Here is a 20,055-nt window from a genome sequence, read left to right as displayed (position 1 = left end):
AGTATTCTGCAGCGTGATATTATTGTCTATACTCTGGCAGCCTTGAGGTGAGGGGGACTGAAGGGGTGAGGTGTGTGTGTGCGCGTGTGTGTGCGCGTGTGTGTGCGCGTGTGTGTGCGCGTGTGTGTGCGCATGTCTGTGTGTGTGTGTGTGTGTGTGTGTGTGTGTGTTTTAATCGGACACTCCTGGTAGTCACCATTACTGGCTGATGAAGGACACAGATTACTCATTTTCTCTTTAATGGAGTGACAACTTCACTGTTCTGGTTCACTGTCACTGCTCTCATTGGGTCGTTTTCAGAGAGCAGCATGGTTTACATATAGTGGAGCATTTAGCAGAGAACAAACTGAACCCCAAAATGTCAAAATAATGGAGAGTTATTGGGATTAGGTGATGTAATGACAGAATTTCAAATTAATAATAATAAGTAATTGCTTATGCTACTTGTTACTTAAACTAGAAGGTCCTATTTTGTATGAAGAGAGATTTCCATGCCTTTTTTGATTATAAAGTGGGTTTAGGTTCTATATTAATACTGTGCAAGCATCAAAACACTCAGTCCACGGAGAAACACACACGGCCTGTATTCTGAAACTGAGCCTTAAAACGAGCCGTCAGGACCTCTGTAACTTTGTGATGTCACATCAAATCAGTCGTCATTCACCAAGCCCACCTGGACCCACCTTGCAGAATTTGGTTTCTCTGAGTGTTTACCTGAAATCTGTTATATTCTTATTTGAGCTCTCAGAAAACCATCAACCAATCAGAAGTGAGGCTCAGAGTCTCCTCTCTTCTGATTGGCTCAACGACCTGTTGTTACTAGAGCTCCAGAGAGAAGCCTGAGAGAGGAGATGTAAAACTACATTGAGATGATTATTGGTTCTTAAAACCACCAATATATCTTCTGATGGATCAATGCTTCAGATAAAACACAGGAGAAGTGTGAAATATGAACTTTTGGTAAAAAGTACTGTTAATACCCAACATGCATTAGAGTGCCACACATATGTTAATAGATAATTTGGTATAAAAAATGCTTTGCTCTAAAGTACAGCAATTGGAAATTTCTTTATGAAAAGCAAATATAAATGAAAATGATTAAAAAAAATAAAGAGCAGAGGTTTTAAGTCAAATAGCAAGAAGGACTGGTAATATACACATAAACACAAATAAATAGTGCACACCTGTGAATACATGCACACACGTGTATGTGTATTTAATAATAAGAAGAATAATGACTTAGATTTGTATAGAGCTTTTCAAGGTACCCGAGGTCCCTTTATAGAGTAGGAAATACAAAGTAAATAAATAAAACAAATAAATGTAAACTCATATACTCATTAGATACAATTTCATTCTCTTCACCTGGGTGATAATGTGACTTAAATATGAATCATGCAATGTGTTTAACACTCACTAGAGCGGCTGTTTAGCTACTTGTGTAAATATTACATGACTCCATTTTCATAATGAGCGTTTGCATTTTTACCTGTGGTATTTATAGTATTATTTGCATAGTTTCATAGTTTTAATGCACGAGACAGAGGCTGCATGAGAAATCTGCCCCTCCACAGAGATTTTTTATCAGGTAATTAGCAAAGATTGCAATGGGCTAATTTAAAACGAATGTGGCAGTTGAACTGCTCACTCATCGTATATAAGAGTCTTAATAATTCCAATAAAGAAAAGAAAAGAGAGAGAGAGAGAGAGAGAGAGAGGTGAAAGGAATCAACCCCCACCATTTCTGCGCTTTCAGCAGTTAGTGGTGGTCCATTTAAATCCTGAATATTTCATGCTTCTTCTCTTAAGAAATAGATAATAATATAATAATTCTGATGTAAAATGTATTTCAGTCTGATTAAAAAATTGATTTCCATAAAAAGAGAGATTAAAAAGGATTCACGTTACACACACACACACTCTCTCCATTTTACTTCCAGAGACAGAATATTTCTTTCCATTGTTTTTTCCAGCTTCCCTATTGAAACAAACATGAGCCAAATATCGACTGAGAAACAAAATCCATTTTATATCAAGAGTTTGGTCTGTGTTGCCTTTGGTAGCTATTAACCCAAGTATTGATCTGAAGCAGTTGTCTGGTCATGGGAGGAATGACTAATTGAGCCGCTCGACTCCAAACAGAGACCAGATAGACTGTCATCGGCTTTTAGCGCTTTAAAATCTCTGCTGCTGAAAACGTCTTTCAAATCGAGAATCTATTTGTTTGTGATCCCAGTTGTCAGGCCAGAAACTAAGACCGCTGATTTAAAAGCAGTCAGGTTTTCTTTTTTTTCTTTATCGAAAGCATAATAAACTAAACCAACTGTTTGTGCATTAGACACAAAGCTTTGAGAAAGGAGAAACTTTTATCACGAGGCTCAGATTCTTTTATGAAATATGTTCAAGTGTTATATTTTCATGATTCTTTTTACCCATAAATTCTAAAGTTATGAAAGACTTTTTTAAGCACATTCAGTTTTTTTAATTTATTTTCTTACTTTTTCTAGCCTCTGTCGTTGTTTCTCTCAATATTTAGGATTCAGTTCTGACGTAAAATAAGTATAAAAGAAGAACTTCACTTTTATTTTTTTTAACCCAAAGTCAAAGTCACTTTTTCAAAGGTTTACTGAAATTATCTGGACAGCCCAGACCAGAGGAGAACCAATGAACGGCTTAAAAGCTTTATGAGAGACAATATTTTTCTGCTTTTTTCCCCCCTAACTTCCCGTTTTGAAGACCTGTGCCACCATTACCTGCGTGTACAGCACCCACTCACGTTCCATTATTGCTTTTCGCTTTAGTTGCCACCAAGCGTGCCGTATACCTTCACTCTGAAAAGCACTTACATACTCCACGTACAGACCATCATCTTCATCTTCCTCCCCCTCAGCGGCATCATGGGCTGTGACGGCGTCTGGAATTGAGACGTGTGAGCTGACGTGGGCCAGTTTGCTTGTACCTGTTAATCCAGATAAGTGCTCCACTTCCTGGAAGATAATTGCTTTAAATTTTCCAGTCCTGGATGAGATTTGAGGATTTGAATATTAGCTGTGCTTTTACGTCAGAGGACCGGATGAAGATATTTAGTTTAGCTGTTTCAGCTTTGAGAGAAACTGCTCAGAAAGAAAGAAGTAAAGAGCAAAATTAAGTAGCAGTTTGGGATCAAGTTGCTGCATCTACAACCTTTGTGAATTGTGGGGTTTTTTTTAACCGTCTGTTAAATCAGTTGTCAGTTTGCAGGTGAAGTTGCTAGGCTACGGTGGCCCTGAGAGCTCAACGCACCACAACTTAAGAAAACACAAAAACAAAAGCAAAATTCAGAAAACGTCTTCATCAGTTTGACACAACCAAACAGAAAGACGCCGTGCAAGAAGCACAGACAACAACGGTAGTGTTCACAAGGGACACTTGTAAACTCAAAAGTCACAAAGCATTGAACAAGTGCCTTCCTTTTTTTTTTTTTTCTTTTTCTTTTTTAATACGTGTATTTCAAATTTTGGGGTTTAATCTGTGGATGGAGGAGGATGATGAACTCAAAGAAAGTAGAAGTAAGTTAGTTCAAAAACAGATACAAAAAATGATTTTTAAGAGGTTCAGGGACGAGAAGGGGGCGTGGTGGATGCTGTAATTCTTGTATTTGTCGTCATTGATCATCAGATAAATATATTAGAGAGTAAACAGGAAATTATTTGTAATTAAGTTTTAACTTCCTCTGCTTCTTGCCAGACATGTGACATTCACTGGTTCGTTTACAGAGAATTACTTACTTGTGTCTTTTTAACACGTCTCAAAATAAAGTCAAACATGCTGGCTTTGATATGAGAATATGAGTATTTACATCATTCTTTCATGCGGCTTTTTCTCGCTGATGTTGTTGTTTGTGTGACAAAAATGATTCTTATATACTGTGGCTCAGCAGGATCATCCAGCATGTTTCCATACAGTTGTTTTTATGCAAATTGTAAGTTTGCAAAAAAGAGAATAAATAAAAACCGTGGAAAACGGGTGGCAATTTGAAGAGAAAAATGGGAAAAAAAGAAAAGAAAATGCAACAAAGTGCAATGGAAAACTGACGTGTTGGGACGGTTAACCAGCTGAACAGGATCAGATCGGGCTAAACTCTGCGCCCACACACTGACACTGCAGCCCTGTGTTATGTGAGGTGGCAGTTTGCCGACATTAATGCAGATCCTTCTCATTCAGCTGAGGATAACACAGTCATCCCACCAAACACGCAAGCACAGAGCCACGCTAATACATGCATGCATGCTCTGATACACTGTTGCTTAGATGAATAATAACTCATGCACAAACACACACACACACACACACACACACACACAAATCGAGTCATGGCTGCTTCTTAGCATGTATCATTACACAGTGAAACTGACAGGCTGTGTGGCTCTGTGTTACATTAAAATGTTATAAATAAAGATTTGCGATAGAGGAAGACAAAAGCTTTGCGCAACTCAAATGTGATGTGTTTCAGTGGTAAATGGAAACATGGCAAAGTATTACAAATAAGAAAAACTGCAAGAAAGCAGCTGCAGTCTTTAGCTACAGAGAAGGCTTTAAACTTCCAGAGGAAAAAAAAGAAGAAGAAGCCGCAATAACCAGTCGAGTTTTCTGCCAAAACAGTTGTTTCTAACCTGAGGATATCTGTGTATTCTCTTCTCTTTGTAGTTCATATTGAGGAGAGGAAGGCCGACTATATCTGTCCCCTCTCCTCCGTCTGTCAGCCCCTCTTCTACTCCTTCTCCCTTCACCACTTTTCTGTTTTTCTCTCTATCTGTCTCCCTCCTTTTCACTCTAAATTGAATATAAACATGAAAGAGACTCCTGGCCCCCGCCAGAGCAAGATGAGCCAAAGTAAATAAACACAAGTGTCTTTGAGGGGGGCCTCCCAGCATCACGGAACAGAAGAGAGGAACAGAGGGATAAGAAAAGAGGAGAGAGCTCAGGGAGGTCGGCGAGAGAGAGAGAGGATGCTGTCTCAGAGAAAGTGTCAAAGTCACGTTTTTACTTTCATTCAGCGTTTTTACCAAAGTCCCATTTGTTTTTCTCACGGACAGTTTTAGGTGACGGTTCTTTCTCTGGTGCCTCAATCATCATTGCAAAAGATCAACAACTGTGTTGGAAAATATCTGGTCCTCTGATAAAGAGTGAAAAATACAAGAAGGAGAGAATTCACCTAAAACTACCAAGGTGCATTTCAGCAAGAAGCATCCAATCACAGCGCTTCACAAGCAATTCTTTTGAATTTGCTAAATCTCTGATTCACACCACTGACCTCTTCTTCTTCGGGGTATTGTAATATTTAGAGTGTGTGGGAGTGTAAATGCCAAAAATTATGAATTTTAAAAAGTTGGAATATTTTTTCTTTTAAAAAACACAAAAAAAACCCACAGAAGTATATGAAGCATGGAGAGATGAAAACATCTGATCTGTGTGAAGTGACATTTACACATGAAACAAACAGAAATGACAGATTTCCATCATGTTTCCCATCGTTTGACCTTTGACTGGAGCTCTTCTTAATGACCTCATCTTCTTCTGCGGAGGTTTAATGGCAGCGCCTGGAGAATCAGCTTCGCCAGCTGTTTACCTCCATCAACTAGTCAACTCATATTCATGCAGCAGCAGTGGAGGGAAAAAAGACTTCACTCATTTTACTTTGGGAAATTTGGTTAAAATTTGCTTTAAATTTGGATGGAAACTTCAACCACAACCTGCTGCTTACGATCAGAGCAGCAGCATGCATGCTAGCTCACTGCCGTGTGTGTGTGTGTGCGCGTGCGTGCGTGCGTGCGTGTGAGAGAATGGGTTAATGAAAGGCATGCTACACAAATGCAAAACAGTTACCATTTAACAAATGTAATGTGGGTAGCATTAAAATATAGTTTGATTGATGTATTGACTGATTGATTGACCAAGTGACTGACTGACTGACTGAGTGACTGTTTGTTTGTCCTCCACAGGAAGTGCTGGTACTTCAGTGACGTTCAACCGTAACGGCGACGCTCCCGGACGCTACGATCTGTTTCAGTACCAGTGGAACAACATCAGCGGGCCGGGCTACAGGGTGATCGGACAGTGGACGGAGAACCTGCAGCTCAACGTGAGTCAGACGTACAACAGCACTGCCTGTGTTGGCTCGTATGAATGGTACATGAATTGAGGGCACAAAACACAAACTGAGTCTGGGGTGAATCCAGGTGAAAACTACTGTTTCTTACTGATTGTACAAATTAAATTTACATGAACCGTGAAGAAGAGTTTGTGGTGAGGATGAGGAGGGGAGCTGGAGATTGTTTTGGACTTGGCTTATTCACAATTGAATGCAACTAGAACACCACAAACAATCTCTCAGCTCATCTTCCCTGAGCATGAATAAGATTTCAACAATTTGCATCCAGCTGTTTTAATAAATCCCATTGAAATAGTGGCCACTGTTGTTACATTCACTCTGCCTGGAAATGTATTTGTATCTCGGATACACTGGAGGATTTTCAAGCCAATATACACCAGATTTGTCCGTCCTCACAATCTGACGGGGGATTCCTAATTGGAGGCTGGTTCAGGACTGATAGTCAGAGAAGATTATCTGATGGTGTGAGAGGTTCTCAGATTTATTAGGCCGTTTGATCCGGCCTGGCGCAGCGGAGCCAAATGGACCACACTAAAGGGATGTGTTCGACAACAAAAGGGAGTGAAGGCATGAATCTGATTTAGATTGTGACTTTAGAGAGGGTATTTAGCCATGCACTCAGTCGGTCTCTGACGGACCACCACTTTCGTCCCGACAGAAATATCTCAACAACTTTTGGATTGTTTTCCAAAAGGTCTCGTGGGTTCATGTTGCCCAGAAGATTAAATCTAGCATCACCAGCAGAATCAGAAGTAAAGCAGGCGTCATACCAGACTGTTGTGGTGACTTCCGGCTCAGCTCTCCTAAAATTACCGGTTGATCTCAGAGTAGAGCCGCTGCTCCATTGCATCAAAAGAAGCCACTTGAGGTTAGGATGCATCCTGTGGTCGACTTCCACTGGAGGTTTTCCAAGCATGTCCAACTGGTAGGAGGTCTCAGGGGAGACCCAGAACATGCTGGAGAGATTATATATCTCATCTGACCTGAGAACACCTCAGGATCCCCCAGGAGGAGCTGGAAAACGTTGCTAGGGAGAAGGACGTCTGGAGTACTTTGCTTGAGTTGCTGCCACCATGACATGACCTCAGATAAGCGGAAGAAAGTGGATGGATGGATGGATGGATGGATGGATGCCACCAGCAGGTCAAATCTTTGTACAGACATTCACGGTCCCTGGACGATGAACCCTGATAACTCTGGTGTTCCTCTGATTGTACAGCTGTAGACTCTTATGTGACGTTCGTTTCATGCATTGACGAAAATGCAAATGAAGCAGAGTGAGTGGATGTTTGAATTCTTGTGAACTGTATAATGAGTGAACATGTTAAAACGTCTCATTATGATTGAAGCTCAACCGACTCAAACTGGTAATTAACAAGTGCAAACTGTTAAAGAGACAACAGATCTCTGCTGTCATGAAGGTGAAGTCTGAATTACGAAGACCTGTCATTTTCTCATCCGGGGAGTAACTTATCTTAATCTTCCGTACACTCACTAATGTGTGTGTTTCATTATTCTCCTCACAAGCTGGTGTCCTGAGATCGCTTTTCCTTTCTACAGACACTTTATTCTGAAGAGCAAAGTGATGTTGAATTATTAACCAGCGTTATAACAGGCGCTGCTTTCTGGAAAGTTGGGTCAAGTCACAGTGTTGCTAAAACACTGTTGCTCCTGAGAATTAAATCTCACAAGCATCATTCATGACTCCGGCTCAGCGCACTGCAGGATCTGACAGGTTTGGATATGAGCGTATGTCTGATTCTTGCAAGAGTTTACACTGTGTTGAATCAGAGGTGATTATTGCTGCACCTTCAAGCTGTAAGTGTGTTTTGAGTTCCTAGTGGAATTTGCTAAATCTCTTGCTAAAGGTCTTGCACAGACATGTTCACTCTGCTTATTTTCTACATTTCACCATGTGTATTGTAGATGTCCATCTAATGAATGAGTGTGAATGAATAGAAATACATTATTCAGATATGAACAGATAATGAGCTCTAAACTACGGAGGCCCTGTGAGCTCAATGCACGGAAACTAAAGAAAACACATGCAAATACACAAACGTGCTGCAAACTCAGAAAACATCTTGGTCAATTTGACAACACATGCGCTGCAAATTCACACAATACAACGGAGGTGTTTCCAAGGGACATGAGAAAGTGGTGAACCTGGCTGGGACTTGTTGTTCAATGTCCAATTGTGACTTTTGAAGTTAAAAGCATTGAATAACAAGTGCATCCCATCCCAGACGGTAATTCAGATAGAGAGAGAGAGAGAATATTAATTCATCTCCCTCCTGTCTTACCCCTCTCCACAGGTACAATCAGCAGAATTCACTCTTTACAATTCAGATGTCTGATGTCTATAAATTATGAAGATCCACAAGTTCATTTAGAATTCACAACATTCACATTATCTCGGCAATTAGATCGGCAAAGATCTCGGCTCATTTTCACAAGATTCAGACTTTTTCTTTCAGTATTAAAAATAATCCTTCTGATTGTTGTCTGTGTGAAAAGAAACTGCTCGCAGCCAAAGCAGCAGGACTTGATGCAATGATGCAAATGTGCCAAAGTGTAAACGAACAGGCTAAAACACTGAGCTCAAGTTGAATATTTATATACAGCTAGGTTTATCAAATATAAATAGTTTTCTACTGCCATTTCTAATGCTGATATGTATATATGACCATATTCAACCTCTCGCCCTTATGTTTACCTCCTGCCTATAAATATGTAAACTGAATAGATCTGTGAATTGAAAGTAAACACCCTTACTCGTCGTCACACATATTGAATAAGGTGATTATAACGAGAATTTACGCTGATTTCCGATGATAAATCACAGTGTGATTCGCTGGTTCACTGCTGCCTTTTAACACTAAGGAAGAAAAGAGAAGTCATTTTCTATCGCGCAAGTTTAGTTTCCACACATGTCTACGCTTGAACGGTAGAAGCCGAGTCAAAGGCAGCTTGACAAGCACACTTGTCTGTAGCTAGCTATAGCTAGTCATCCATCCGTAATCCCTGGATTATCATCAATGTGCAAATGTCCAAAAAATGCTGCTTCCGTCTCTGCTTGACGAGTCCCAGCCTTTGTCAACGGGACACTGGCACGAAAATGACAGAAACTATAGATACGACAGCTGGAAGTCAAGCTAGCTTCCAGAGACAATAGCCTGCTGCTGCCACAGGGGGGCAGTAAATTACAAGATGAATGTAAACTGGCAATATGAGATCCTTTATGGGACAGGACGCTGTTCTGAGATCAGATGTAAGGAGGGATATCGCTTCAAGATTTTACATTAAAATGTTGATTTGCAGTTTCTTATTTCCTCTCCAGTTTCTCACAGTGCTGAAAGAATAAACTGTTACATATGGTCCACATGTCCCTCAGACAATCCCTCCTTTTCCTTCCTCTGTCCTCAGCAGGTAGAAATCAGACATGTTTTCCAACACTGTAGCTGTGGGTTTGATCTGCAGCATTCCCCTGCTTCTGCATTCAAGGCCATGTCTCTGCTTCTTCACAACACTAAATTATTCACCTCAATAGCCCCTGGTAAGCCAGATGTGGCAGAGCTGTTGCTATTAGGCCTCCCATTATTGCTTCTTTCCCTCTATCCTCATAATTCCTTTGTGTGTATTTTGTGGTGTGTGTCACTCTCCACACGTCTAAGGGGAGCTATTACCGAAAGTATATGTTCAAGCGTGACAGTCAGACCTAATATGATTTAACCAAGGTGCATGTACACTGATTTACTTAGGCAATTCAGAGATCAAGGTGCGGGAGAGTAATAAGCATATTTAGAAGATTAGTCACCTGTGTTTGAACTTGCTGCTGTTAACAGAGCCGAAGACGAAGACAAATCCTTGGCCACGGGGGGGGGGGGGGGCGTGTCTGCCATGTTATGTATGGATTAGTTACCTTAATGTGCCATACCGACATACATGATCTGCCCTACCTGTCCTCGTACATCACAGGTCTGGTGTGTGAATAAAGAGAGGAGAGGTACAAACCCATTCAAAAGACTCCACACATGACAAGCTTATAGTCCTAGAAAACCACAGGTAGATGTTTTTTGTGAACAAAAAAAATTGAGTCAGCCGCATTTTATTTCTGCCATTTTCTTCTTCTTCTTTTGTCTGTCTTTAGTTCCCCGCTGGCACAGCTGCTTCACCGTGGCGTAATGGGTCAATCAGAAAGTGTTTCGGTCTGATGGGTCTCTGTCAGGGTTTATGTGGCCATAATCTGCACTGGGACAACTCGTGCACGGCGCCGCAGGACCTCTCTGTTAACTTAGCAACTGAAAAACTCCTCGCGACAAATCACATTTAGCAGTATACACACGTCTTGTTGGTTTTTTTTTTCACTTAGACTGTGATTCATAAAAAAAAAAAAAAAAAAAACGCTCCTGGTGTCAAATAATGATAGTGTTGCAGTATTTTAGACCTTATTACTTTTCTCCAGCTCCTCCACCTCTGCTCATTTACACACTGGAAATCTGCAGGAACGTGCAGAATGGATATTCACTCTACAGGTGCTGCCATAGAAAGAAATGAAAACTATATTGTGGAGAAGTTTCACTCAGGTTTTACAGCAAAAAAAAAACGTAGCCCTCGCCAAGATGCTGTGGGTCAGATTCACTGCAGCTGTTTTCCAGGTGCAGATGTGACGGCCTCTGCCCAATCGAACAGTCTCAGCAGAATGGAATCACAGCTGGCATATTCCTTTTTGCTGTTAGTGTAACTAAGTTGTGTCTCCCTCCTCATTGAATATACCTACATTTAAAGGTAGATCGCACAAATAACAGGTTGAAAACGTGTTAACACTGGTTTTGCTGTGTATTCTGCTGGATTTACTGAGGTCAAGCTCTTTGCAGCAGTCAGTTTTTAGGGGAAAACTCTCAGCCTCCGAAGAGCAGGCTGTAAACAAAGTGCAACTGGGATCAACCCAAGCCAGAAGTAAAGTGGTAGTGAAGAGAAGAAATATAAGGAAGAGTGTTTGACTGAATTTATCTCAGTATTAAACATCAGACCTATCAACACTGTCTACACCTCCTCTCTACTGCTGCACCTGCTGCTCCGTCCTTCTCCTTCTTTCTCCTCCAGTTCAATCACAAGAATATGATAAAAGGAAATTTGAAATATAATGGCATTTATCGTGTAGAGAAGGAATAGACGTTTGCCCTTAGACCCCGGCAGGAAGTGGATGACAGTGGAAAGTGGTCCATATGTTTAGGATCCTTCCAAATAGAGGAAACTTCCCATGGACACTGGTGGTGGTGATGAGGAGTGGAGCTGGAGGATGGGACGTCGTCATGAGAGGGAAACTTTTGATTGAAGGGTTTGATTGGAGATGGTCAGGCACCCACAGGTGAGGAGGGGAAGGGGTTGAAGGAGGGTCACGAAATGTTCACGGCGCTAAAATGACTGCAGAGAAAGAAAGAGAGAGAGAGAGAACACTTTTTGACAGCTTACGAGTGATACTAGAATGAGCAGGTGGAGCTTAGAGAGAGCAGGAAATAGTGATTGTGACTTTGAAGGCATGCGGGAGGAGATCGTCTTCCTTACTGAACTTTTGCTAAGCTTCACTTTTGGTGGCTTGTGTCTATTTATGTGAATCTTTGATTTGTTTGTTTATGTCACTTCATGCCCTTTTTGTTTTTCCATGAACATATGTAGTACCTCCATTTTATATAAACATAATAATAATACAGTATGAGTAATAGTAACTGTTTTTTTTTCTTTGGTGAATTTGAACTGCAGTCAATGTAAATATTTGGGAATCAAGATCACTACATGAACATTTATTGCCTGAGGATGATGTCAGAGAAATCCTCCACTTCCCTCTCAGACTGAGTCCCAGGTTCAGTCCAGGAGGCGACTGTCTAATGAGCTGCAGTCTTAGTAAATCAGGAGCTAAATACAAGCAGATTGCAGACACAAATTTGATGAATTGTGCACATCTGCACCATTTTCTTGTAAATCTGGCTTTCTGTGATGGCTGAGTGCATTATTTGTACGAAGGCTGTTATTTATTAGCAGCATGTGCTGCTGGATCCCTGATAGCAATGTCACTTACTCCCACTGTCTCTCTGTTTCTGACGTGTGTTATTTTTCTAAATCTGTAAAACTTTTCTACCTAAAACAACAAATCTCCTGTGATGTTTTAGACAAGCTCCCCTTGAGGCATATTCATGATTTGTGAAATTAGGCTGTGTAAATTAAAATTTGTTGTGGCATATGTGGTTAAACAGGCCACTTTTGATCGACATCGACAGAAAGACCTGCAGTCATGAATCACTGGGACGCCCCTGCACAGTGCCAGAGCTGAAATTATGTCGACAGACGGGCCTCCGGTGGTCAAGTGAAGCCTGCATCGGTGGAGGCAGATCTGTTTGTCAGTTGGCGATCACACACTCTCCACTGCGCTCCTGTGGGTGGACATGGACAAAAGGATCTGTCTTCTGTGTCTTCATCCTCTTCCATCTGATCCTGCTGTTGTTGGACAAGGTTTTAGAGGAGAAGCTGGTTGTCACCATGGGAACCCAGAGCAATGTGGAGATGACTGTTCCTGGCGCCAGGCAGCCCCAGTTCCTCTATACTAGAAGTCTGTTGATTCAGCAACAGTCGCTGGTGTATTTGCCCTGGCCTGCCGGTCCATCACTTCATCTTTCACAGTCAAATGGAGTATCTTGCTGTGGTGCTGTGTGGAGAGACAGGTTGACATCGACACTGACACAGACTTGTTTAACGAGAGATTTGTGCGGTTGATGCTTCAGCCGTTTATCAGGCTCGACCTGCAGTATGTGTCTGGGTCCAAATCACCTGTGAGCGACATGACATGAGCTGCTGGTTGCTCGGCCCTTATCCGTCCATATAGCCGAAGAGTCAGTGTGGCAGTTCGTTCTGGTGGTGATGTTGAGTTTAGATCTTTGTAAATAAAATATTTGGAGTGTTACACTATTAGTGGATGGAAGGAGACCACCATGAACACTCTCTCTAACAATGAATAATATTGCAACCACAGAACTATGTTGTTAGACTGCATTCGTTTCAGCTAGGCGTTCCCAATAAAATGCCAACTGAGTGTATATTGTAGTCATCACTTGTATGAACAGGCTGCAAAGTGCCTGTCTGGAATTTATTGGTGGCATTTGGTGCGGTTCTCACCTGCGAACAGAAAATACATGCAATGAAATCCCAGTGTATATACACCTGTAGCCCAAAGATGTTCTTCAGTTTCATAGTTTTATCATATGATATTATCACCATTTATTTTTCCCATTTTTCACTTGTACTTGAGAACTTGTAATTTTACACACCTGCTTATTCAGAGATACTTTATTACTGTGTACTGTGTCCTAGCTACTACCTGGTCAGCACATTAACTGTGCATTATTTCTGGAAGTTTCAGCTGCTTGCTGCGAGTTTCAGGCAGCAGGGGAATGTGAACGAGCTCATGCCCCCCAGAAACTTTGTGCTGCTGATTTAGAGGGCGCACAATGAGCATAAATACTTACTCTGCACTCCTAAAATCCAAACACGCTCACAGGGCTGCAAAGACAGTGCAGTTTAACAAACAGGCAGCAGTTACAGTTCGGAGGGATTTACTGATCATCCAGCGGCAGCTAGCTTAGCATTAGCCTCAGTTGCTGCACACAGCTCATTGAGGCCCCCTCCAAGGTAACGGAGGTAACATCTACCACATTACTCAAAAACACACATTTAATGAAGAAAAATGACTTGGAATTACCTGAAGTCACAGCTCTCCTGATTTAATACCCAACACCTCAACACTAACACTGATCTTGCACCTGGCTGCCCCCTGAACCCAGACACCAAACACACGTATTGAAGGACATACAGTAAGTTAGAGTTTGGAGTTGGGGGGTCAAACATACACACAAAAACAACTGGGGAAATGTTTGGATTATGAATTCAAAGCGGCACCACAATGTGATCCCACTGTTGAATTCCTATGGGTGGATTAAATTGTTCATATCCATGATATGGGATTACCAGCTTCATTTAGAAAATGGCACTTTCTAGTGATGACTCTGCAAACTCCCACTGACACAACAAAATCCCTGCAAAACTGTGTTTAATATCCACAGACTCTGGCTTGGGACTGCATCAAATTCACCTACCCTTCAATCATAATGCATTTCTGTCAATTTACAATCCTTTTTTAATATCATATCTTGGTGCCAAAGATTTAAGAGAGGATGTTATTTTTTAGCATTAAAGGCAAGGACACCACAGGACACAGACAATATTTCTCCCTCCTTCATTTCCTCCCGTCTCCCCCTCCTCTCACTTGACATCTGCTGCTAATCCTCTCCAGGCAGGAGACCCCGTTTCATCCCATTCCCAGCCCCGATTGAGATTAATTCAATTTATCACTTGTAATTTCTTTTTTCCCTTTAGTAAACGCCTTGTATATTAGCCTGGCAGTTGGTCTTTTCAGAGGGCCAAATTGATTCTGCATGCTACGTGATACTTTGTGCCTTCAGGGTATACACATGTCGTGAGAAGCGGAGAGGACCGCGAGGTGGGAGGAAGTCTTTCACATGGCTGGTTGTTGTGTGTGTGCATCTCTGTGGATGAGTCACAAATAACTCTCTGAGAGTGTTGGCCCCCTGTTCACTGTAGTCCTGTGTGTCAAGTGTTTTGCCTGGGTCCAGTTTACTGTATGGTACTTAGTGGCTATAATGTATAGTTGTACAATAACAATGTGACAGATACGGTGTGACATGTTCTGGTTCACTCTCACTGCACTCGTAGTGTCGTTTTTGGCCATAGCAGGCAGATGTTTTGAGAGAAACAGCTGTAAAAAGCCATGTCCTCTACCTGCTCAGCAGCAGACAGCAGACAGACACAGTCAGAGAGCAGCTGGTGAACATATAGTGGGGCATTTAACACAGTGTTCGGCAACTGGCCGAATATTGCTGCGGGCTGCACTGTCGGTGCGTAGCGCCTGGTGCTAAAATAGATCTTCGTCACGGCAGCGACAGTTAGTCACTAACAGATTCACCTCCTTTCAGCGATTGTGCCTATAAAATAAAAGCACAAGAAAGTCTCACACATCTGATCAGTAACAAAGCAAATTCCATTTGCATTCTTATCATTTTCCTAAATTAGCCTTTGATTATGTTTGATCATATTTCCCACAGGAGCTGGTGGAGACCAAAAACAGAGCTAAAAAAAGAGGGAATACTGGACTTAGATTCACCAGGTGGTAACAAACGCCTCTCCACATGAATCATCGTGTTGCTCTGTAATTGCTGAGTGTGGAAATAAGCAAGTGTTTGATTACAAGTTCAACATGTCAATTTGTACTTCAGTTTCAGCTCAGGTTTTTCACATTACGCTACATTATACTTCTACCGCTCTACATTTATTTGGCAGCTACAGTTACCGGTTATTTTTTTAGATTAACAATTTGAATAAAAAACACATGTAAGTTAATAAAACATGACACATTGTTAAAGATTAAACCGGCGTTTCACAACCTCGTTTGTTGTGTGAAACAGGCCTCAGGAGTAAACGCTGACGTACATGTGATGATGAGGCTGAAAACCTTATAATGACCTCATCTTCTTCTGCAGTGAATCAGGTCCACCAGCTGTTTACCTCCATCAGTTAGTCAAGATATATTCACATAGCAGCAGTGGAGGGAAACAAGACTTTTGTGTTTCACCACTTTGTGATAACTCAGTTAAAATTCGCCCTAAATTTAGATGAAAACTTGACAGACATCTCCCCTCTAAACCTGTCACATGGTTTCATTTCAGTGTAAACTGTCGAAAACACAATAAATATTGTGAAGCCCAGACATCATAGTGCAGTGCAGAGTATAGTGTGAGACCAATAGAAAATAAAACACAGACAGAGATCAGACAAGCGAGACACACACAGAGGGAAACATATCTGGATCTTGTCCTTTCCTTCGCTGTATGCCCTCTGTTTGTAATGTAGCTACAGGAGACGGCTGCTGTCACAATGGCACATCAGTGTCACTTCAAGAAAGGAAGGTCACTGAAAGCAAATGCCACCAAACAGACAGTGGGAAAGAAGTGGAGAAAAAGAGAGACATACGATGAACTCGTCTCCCAACAAGTGCAGAGAGCAGGGCTGGAAATGGAAAATGAAAGCAATGAAATAGTCACTGAAAGTGTACGAAGAGAGGGAAAGACAGTGGAATCGTGTGTTTTTATGACCCTAAAAGCCTGCACACAGACACACATTATCCTCTATTCCACTGTGCATTACTTAATGGAAAAGAAGAAGCTACCTAATTCAAAGCGAAAGGAGAATTTTCTGTAAATTATTCTGTAAGTATATATAAACTGTAATGACACCACAGCTGCTACAACCTGCTCCTTTCTTCTTTCTTTTATTTACAGGCTCAGAAATGCCACCACTTTGCCACTGAGTTTACTACACATGTTTCAGGGCATTTTTTAAAATGAGAAAAAAAGAGCATTTTATGCGATTGAAATTGCACAAAGGTTTTTTTGTCAGTATGTCTGCAGGTTTTCATCACAGGGCAAATATCTGTATATGTGGAATAATCCCCCATTGACAATTAGACAAGCAAATTTTTATGAAACTCTTGTATTATTCTGATTATTATTCTGTTTGAATAATCATTTGTTAAGTTTAGGAACTACAGTTTCCATAATGCTTTAAGAGACGTGAACAGGAAGTATATTGTTGCCATGGACTGAGTTAGCGACTGAACACCGTGGGCTGCAATTATTTTTAGCCTATATGCGTTTACATTTATCTCTGCCCAGTTGTCCCCATTGAAAGTTAGAAGTAGCTGAATCAGCTGTGATCAGCTCCCGTTTGCACCATGGATGTAGAAACCATGACGAAGTTCTGCAGTAATAAGGAGTATATATTTCTCTGATTTCTAAGTGGATTTAGTGACATTATTATTAACGAATGTCAGAGATAACAACGTCGCACTGTTTCCTACAACTGCTACAGATGTTTGTCACTTGTAAAAGAAAAACAAATATAATTTTGGACTGAAACAACTGACTGACACCAAGGATTGAAATACTGAATACCTGGAGAAATGAATGGCAGTGTTTACGATTGGAAAGCAAAGGCAGACTATAGACAGTCACACAGACAGATGGAAACTTGTCTTTTATAATCATACGTGTTTCTCTGTACTGTCAGTAAACAAATAGAAAAAGTAACATTTCTCTGGATGTCACTTGGACAAGAGAGATGACAAAAAGCGACAAAAGAAATGAGACGAGAAATCAGAAGACAGAAACACAAACGTTATTTAATCACATCCTGACTGATTGTTTGTCTATACATTGTAATGACAGCAACTGAACACAGCACTGTCAGTATCAGATTCTGTGAGTTTTTGAGAAAAATGTTGGGCTGCAGGTTGATTTTCTGACAGTAGCTACAGACGAGACACATTCACGTGTGAGATGTATCCTGATAGGACTCACTGATCATTTATCAAATCATTAAAAATATGAAAAATATCAACACACCAGTAGTGAGAGGTTTTCGGTATACTGGATTTTGGAGGTTGATATTTGAGAGTTAACAATATATCGGCCAATATTTATTGTCTTCATACAATCTGATATCTGATATCTCTAGTTCAACATCATCTTCCCCTGAAAGCAAATTTGGGATGTTTTAGATGAATATAATATTCTCAACACTAACAGAGAGCTGTGTATATATATATATATATATATATATATATATATATAATATATATATATATATATATGTATGTGTGTGTGTATTAATATTATTTTCGGATCTTAGAGCTGGCACTGTTTAGAGAAAGAAGCACAAAGACAGCAACAGCACACTGTTGCTTTCTGAAGCTACACATGTCTATAATGTGAGTGAGTAAAAGACTAAAGAATGAAGTGAAAGGATGAGGCAGCACACGTTGCACATGTTGATCTCGGTGTCGTCGTGAGAGCTTCCAGTCGCCTGTGTCTCCATAATGTCGCCGTGCACGGCCAGGGATGGAAGCACATTCTCCACTCTTCAAAAATACATGAAACAGCTCAGTGATCTGACAAGATGATTATAGCATCTGTCAAAGAGGAGCGCTGGAGCCCAGCAGGGTGAGACAAGATAATAGACAAGCTCTCACACATATACATATGTATACATGCACATAGGCGCGCATTTACAAATACGCACACGGCCCAAGGTGTGAAAATACACAAAGCACACATTTAAAAAAAAAAAAAAAAAGATGACAGCTTCCAGGCGGTGATAGTTTTCATGCTTTGATTGAGAAAGGGAGGAGGTACATTTAGTCGCTAATGCTGCACATTTCATCTCCGTGCCGAGCAGAAACACATTATATTACTCCTGAAATTACACAAAATCTCATTTGCTTGATATTACAATTTTCTTTTAAAGGGTTCAGGCCTTTTTTTTTTTTTTTCTTACAGACACAAGATCTCAACAAGCTAATGTTGCTGCAGAAAACCTGAAAACCTCTCCCTCTTTACTGTTGCCATGTTCTGTTTTTTTGAGGTGAAAAATATCAAAAACAATTCTCAAAAGGGGTAAAAAAAAAAAGTCTCCAGTGGAATGTTCTTGAAAATTAAAGGTGAATCTGACCCAGCAGCAGCGAGGGAGAAGATAGCGTCTCTTTTCTCCCGCAGTCTTATCTGTAATGGCTCAGAAATCTCTCTGCTCGACTCAGAAATCTGCTGCTGCTTGTCTTTCATGTCTGAGAGCCGGAGAGAGATGGAGGAGAGAGATTCTGATGGGTGCTAGGCCTCATTAGGAGTAATGAAATTTGACCTTGATCTCTGTGAGAGCAATCCCTCACAGCCCCTTCCAGCCGTATTATGAGTCAGATGGAGAGATTTGCTGCGGACAGCGGCGGCGCCTTTGCGGGCAGAGGCAGCTCACGAGCACCAAGGGTTAACAAAGCCTTGTCTGGGAGCTGCGTGGTGCTGGTTCAAATCCTCAGACTGATTAACAGGCATAAATATTTCAATGTTGCTCCCTCTTCCCTTATTAATGTATCAGCATAGTTCACATGAAGTCAGTTCAAATTTGTAAAATAAATCTTTTTCTCTCATGTTCTCCATCCATAAAAAAACTTTTCTCACCTCAAAACTGAGCTTTTGCAAAAAAGATCTCCAGACTGTATAAATTTTAAAATTCCAACTTGGTGTTTCCGTGTGGAAAACTGAGCTTTTACAGCATGATAATGTAAGCTGCACAGCCAGCGTCAGGGGCTGTGTAACTGTCTGGATAAAGTATCCAGTTCTTACAATAAATCCATGAGCTGAACACACAGGACAACTGTTATCATGAGCCTGTGTTTATGCTGATGTCGTCAGATGATGTCACGATTATGAAATAGTGATTTTATCAGCAGCAGCTTTAGAATTACTGATGGTGAATGAGCCGCAATTAAGTATTTCATCCTGGTTCAGTCTGTCTGACACTGTATGGTGAATGAATACATAGCCTCTGTGATGTCACCCACAGGTTTGTCAAGAGTGGTTTTGAAGCTCAGAGTGGGCTGCTCCGCGGTTGGCATCTTGGCAGTGCCTGACTCCGCCTATAACTCCTGACTAATCCAAAAATGGTGCATGCCAGTTTGTGGCAAGCATACGCTCACCCATCTGTCACTCAAAGCGGCCACGCCCTTAATTACACAAAACTTTAAGCCTTAATAAAATTTAAACGGGTGAGTTATATAAACATTCACCCCTTGCACAGTTGTCATGAAGGAGGAAATAAGCTATAGAGATAAAAAAAAAAAATTGTACCAGGCTGTAAATATGTTTATTTCTGCTGTTAAGTTGGACATTTTAACATTAGAGTCTATGGGGATCGACTCGCTGTTGGAGCCAGCCTCAAGTGGCCATTTG

The 20,055-nt window shown here is 41.0% G+C and overlaps 1 protein-coding gene across 3 annotated transcripts in view; it reads left to right on the top strand.

Annotated features, from left to right (window-relative positions):
• LOC130162002 (metabotropic glutamate receptor 7) overlaps positions 1–20,055 on the top strand; it is a 264,569-nt gene that overhangs the window by 193,477 nt on the left and 51,037 nt on the right. For all 3 annotated transcript variants that reach the window (XM_056365422.1, XM_056365431.1, XM_056365440.1), the window contains exon 7: positions 5,982–6,121. In XM_056365422.1, the coding sequence (XP_056221397.1) occupies positions 5,982–6,121 (140 nt within the window). The remainder of the gene's footprint in view (positions 1–5,981; positions 6,122–20,055) is intronic.

This window comes from Seriola aureovittata, chromosome 2 (genome assembly GCF_021018895.1).
Source record: "Seriola aureovittata isolate HTS-2021-v1 ecotype China chromosome 2, ASM2101889v1, whole genome shotgun sequence".
Lineage (NCBI taxonomy): Eukaryota > Metazoa > Chordata > Actinopteri > Carangiformes > Carangidae > Seriola > Seriola aureovittata.
The sequence above is the reverse complement of the archived record's forward strand: the minus strand, read 5'-3'. Positions and strand labels throughout refer to the sequence as shown.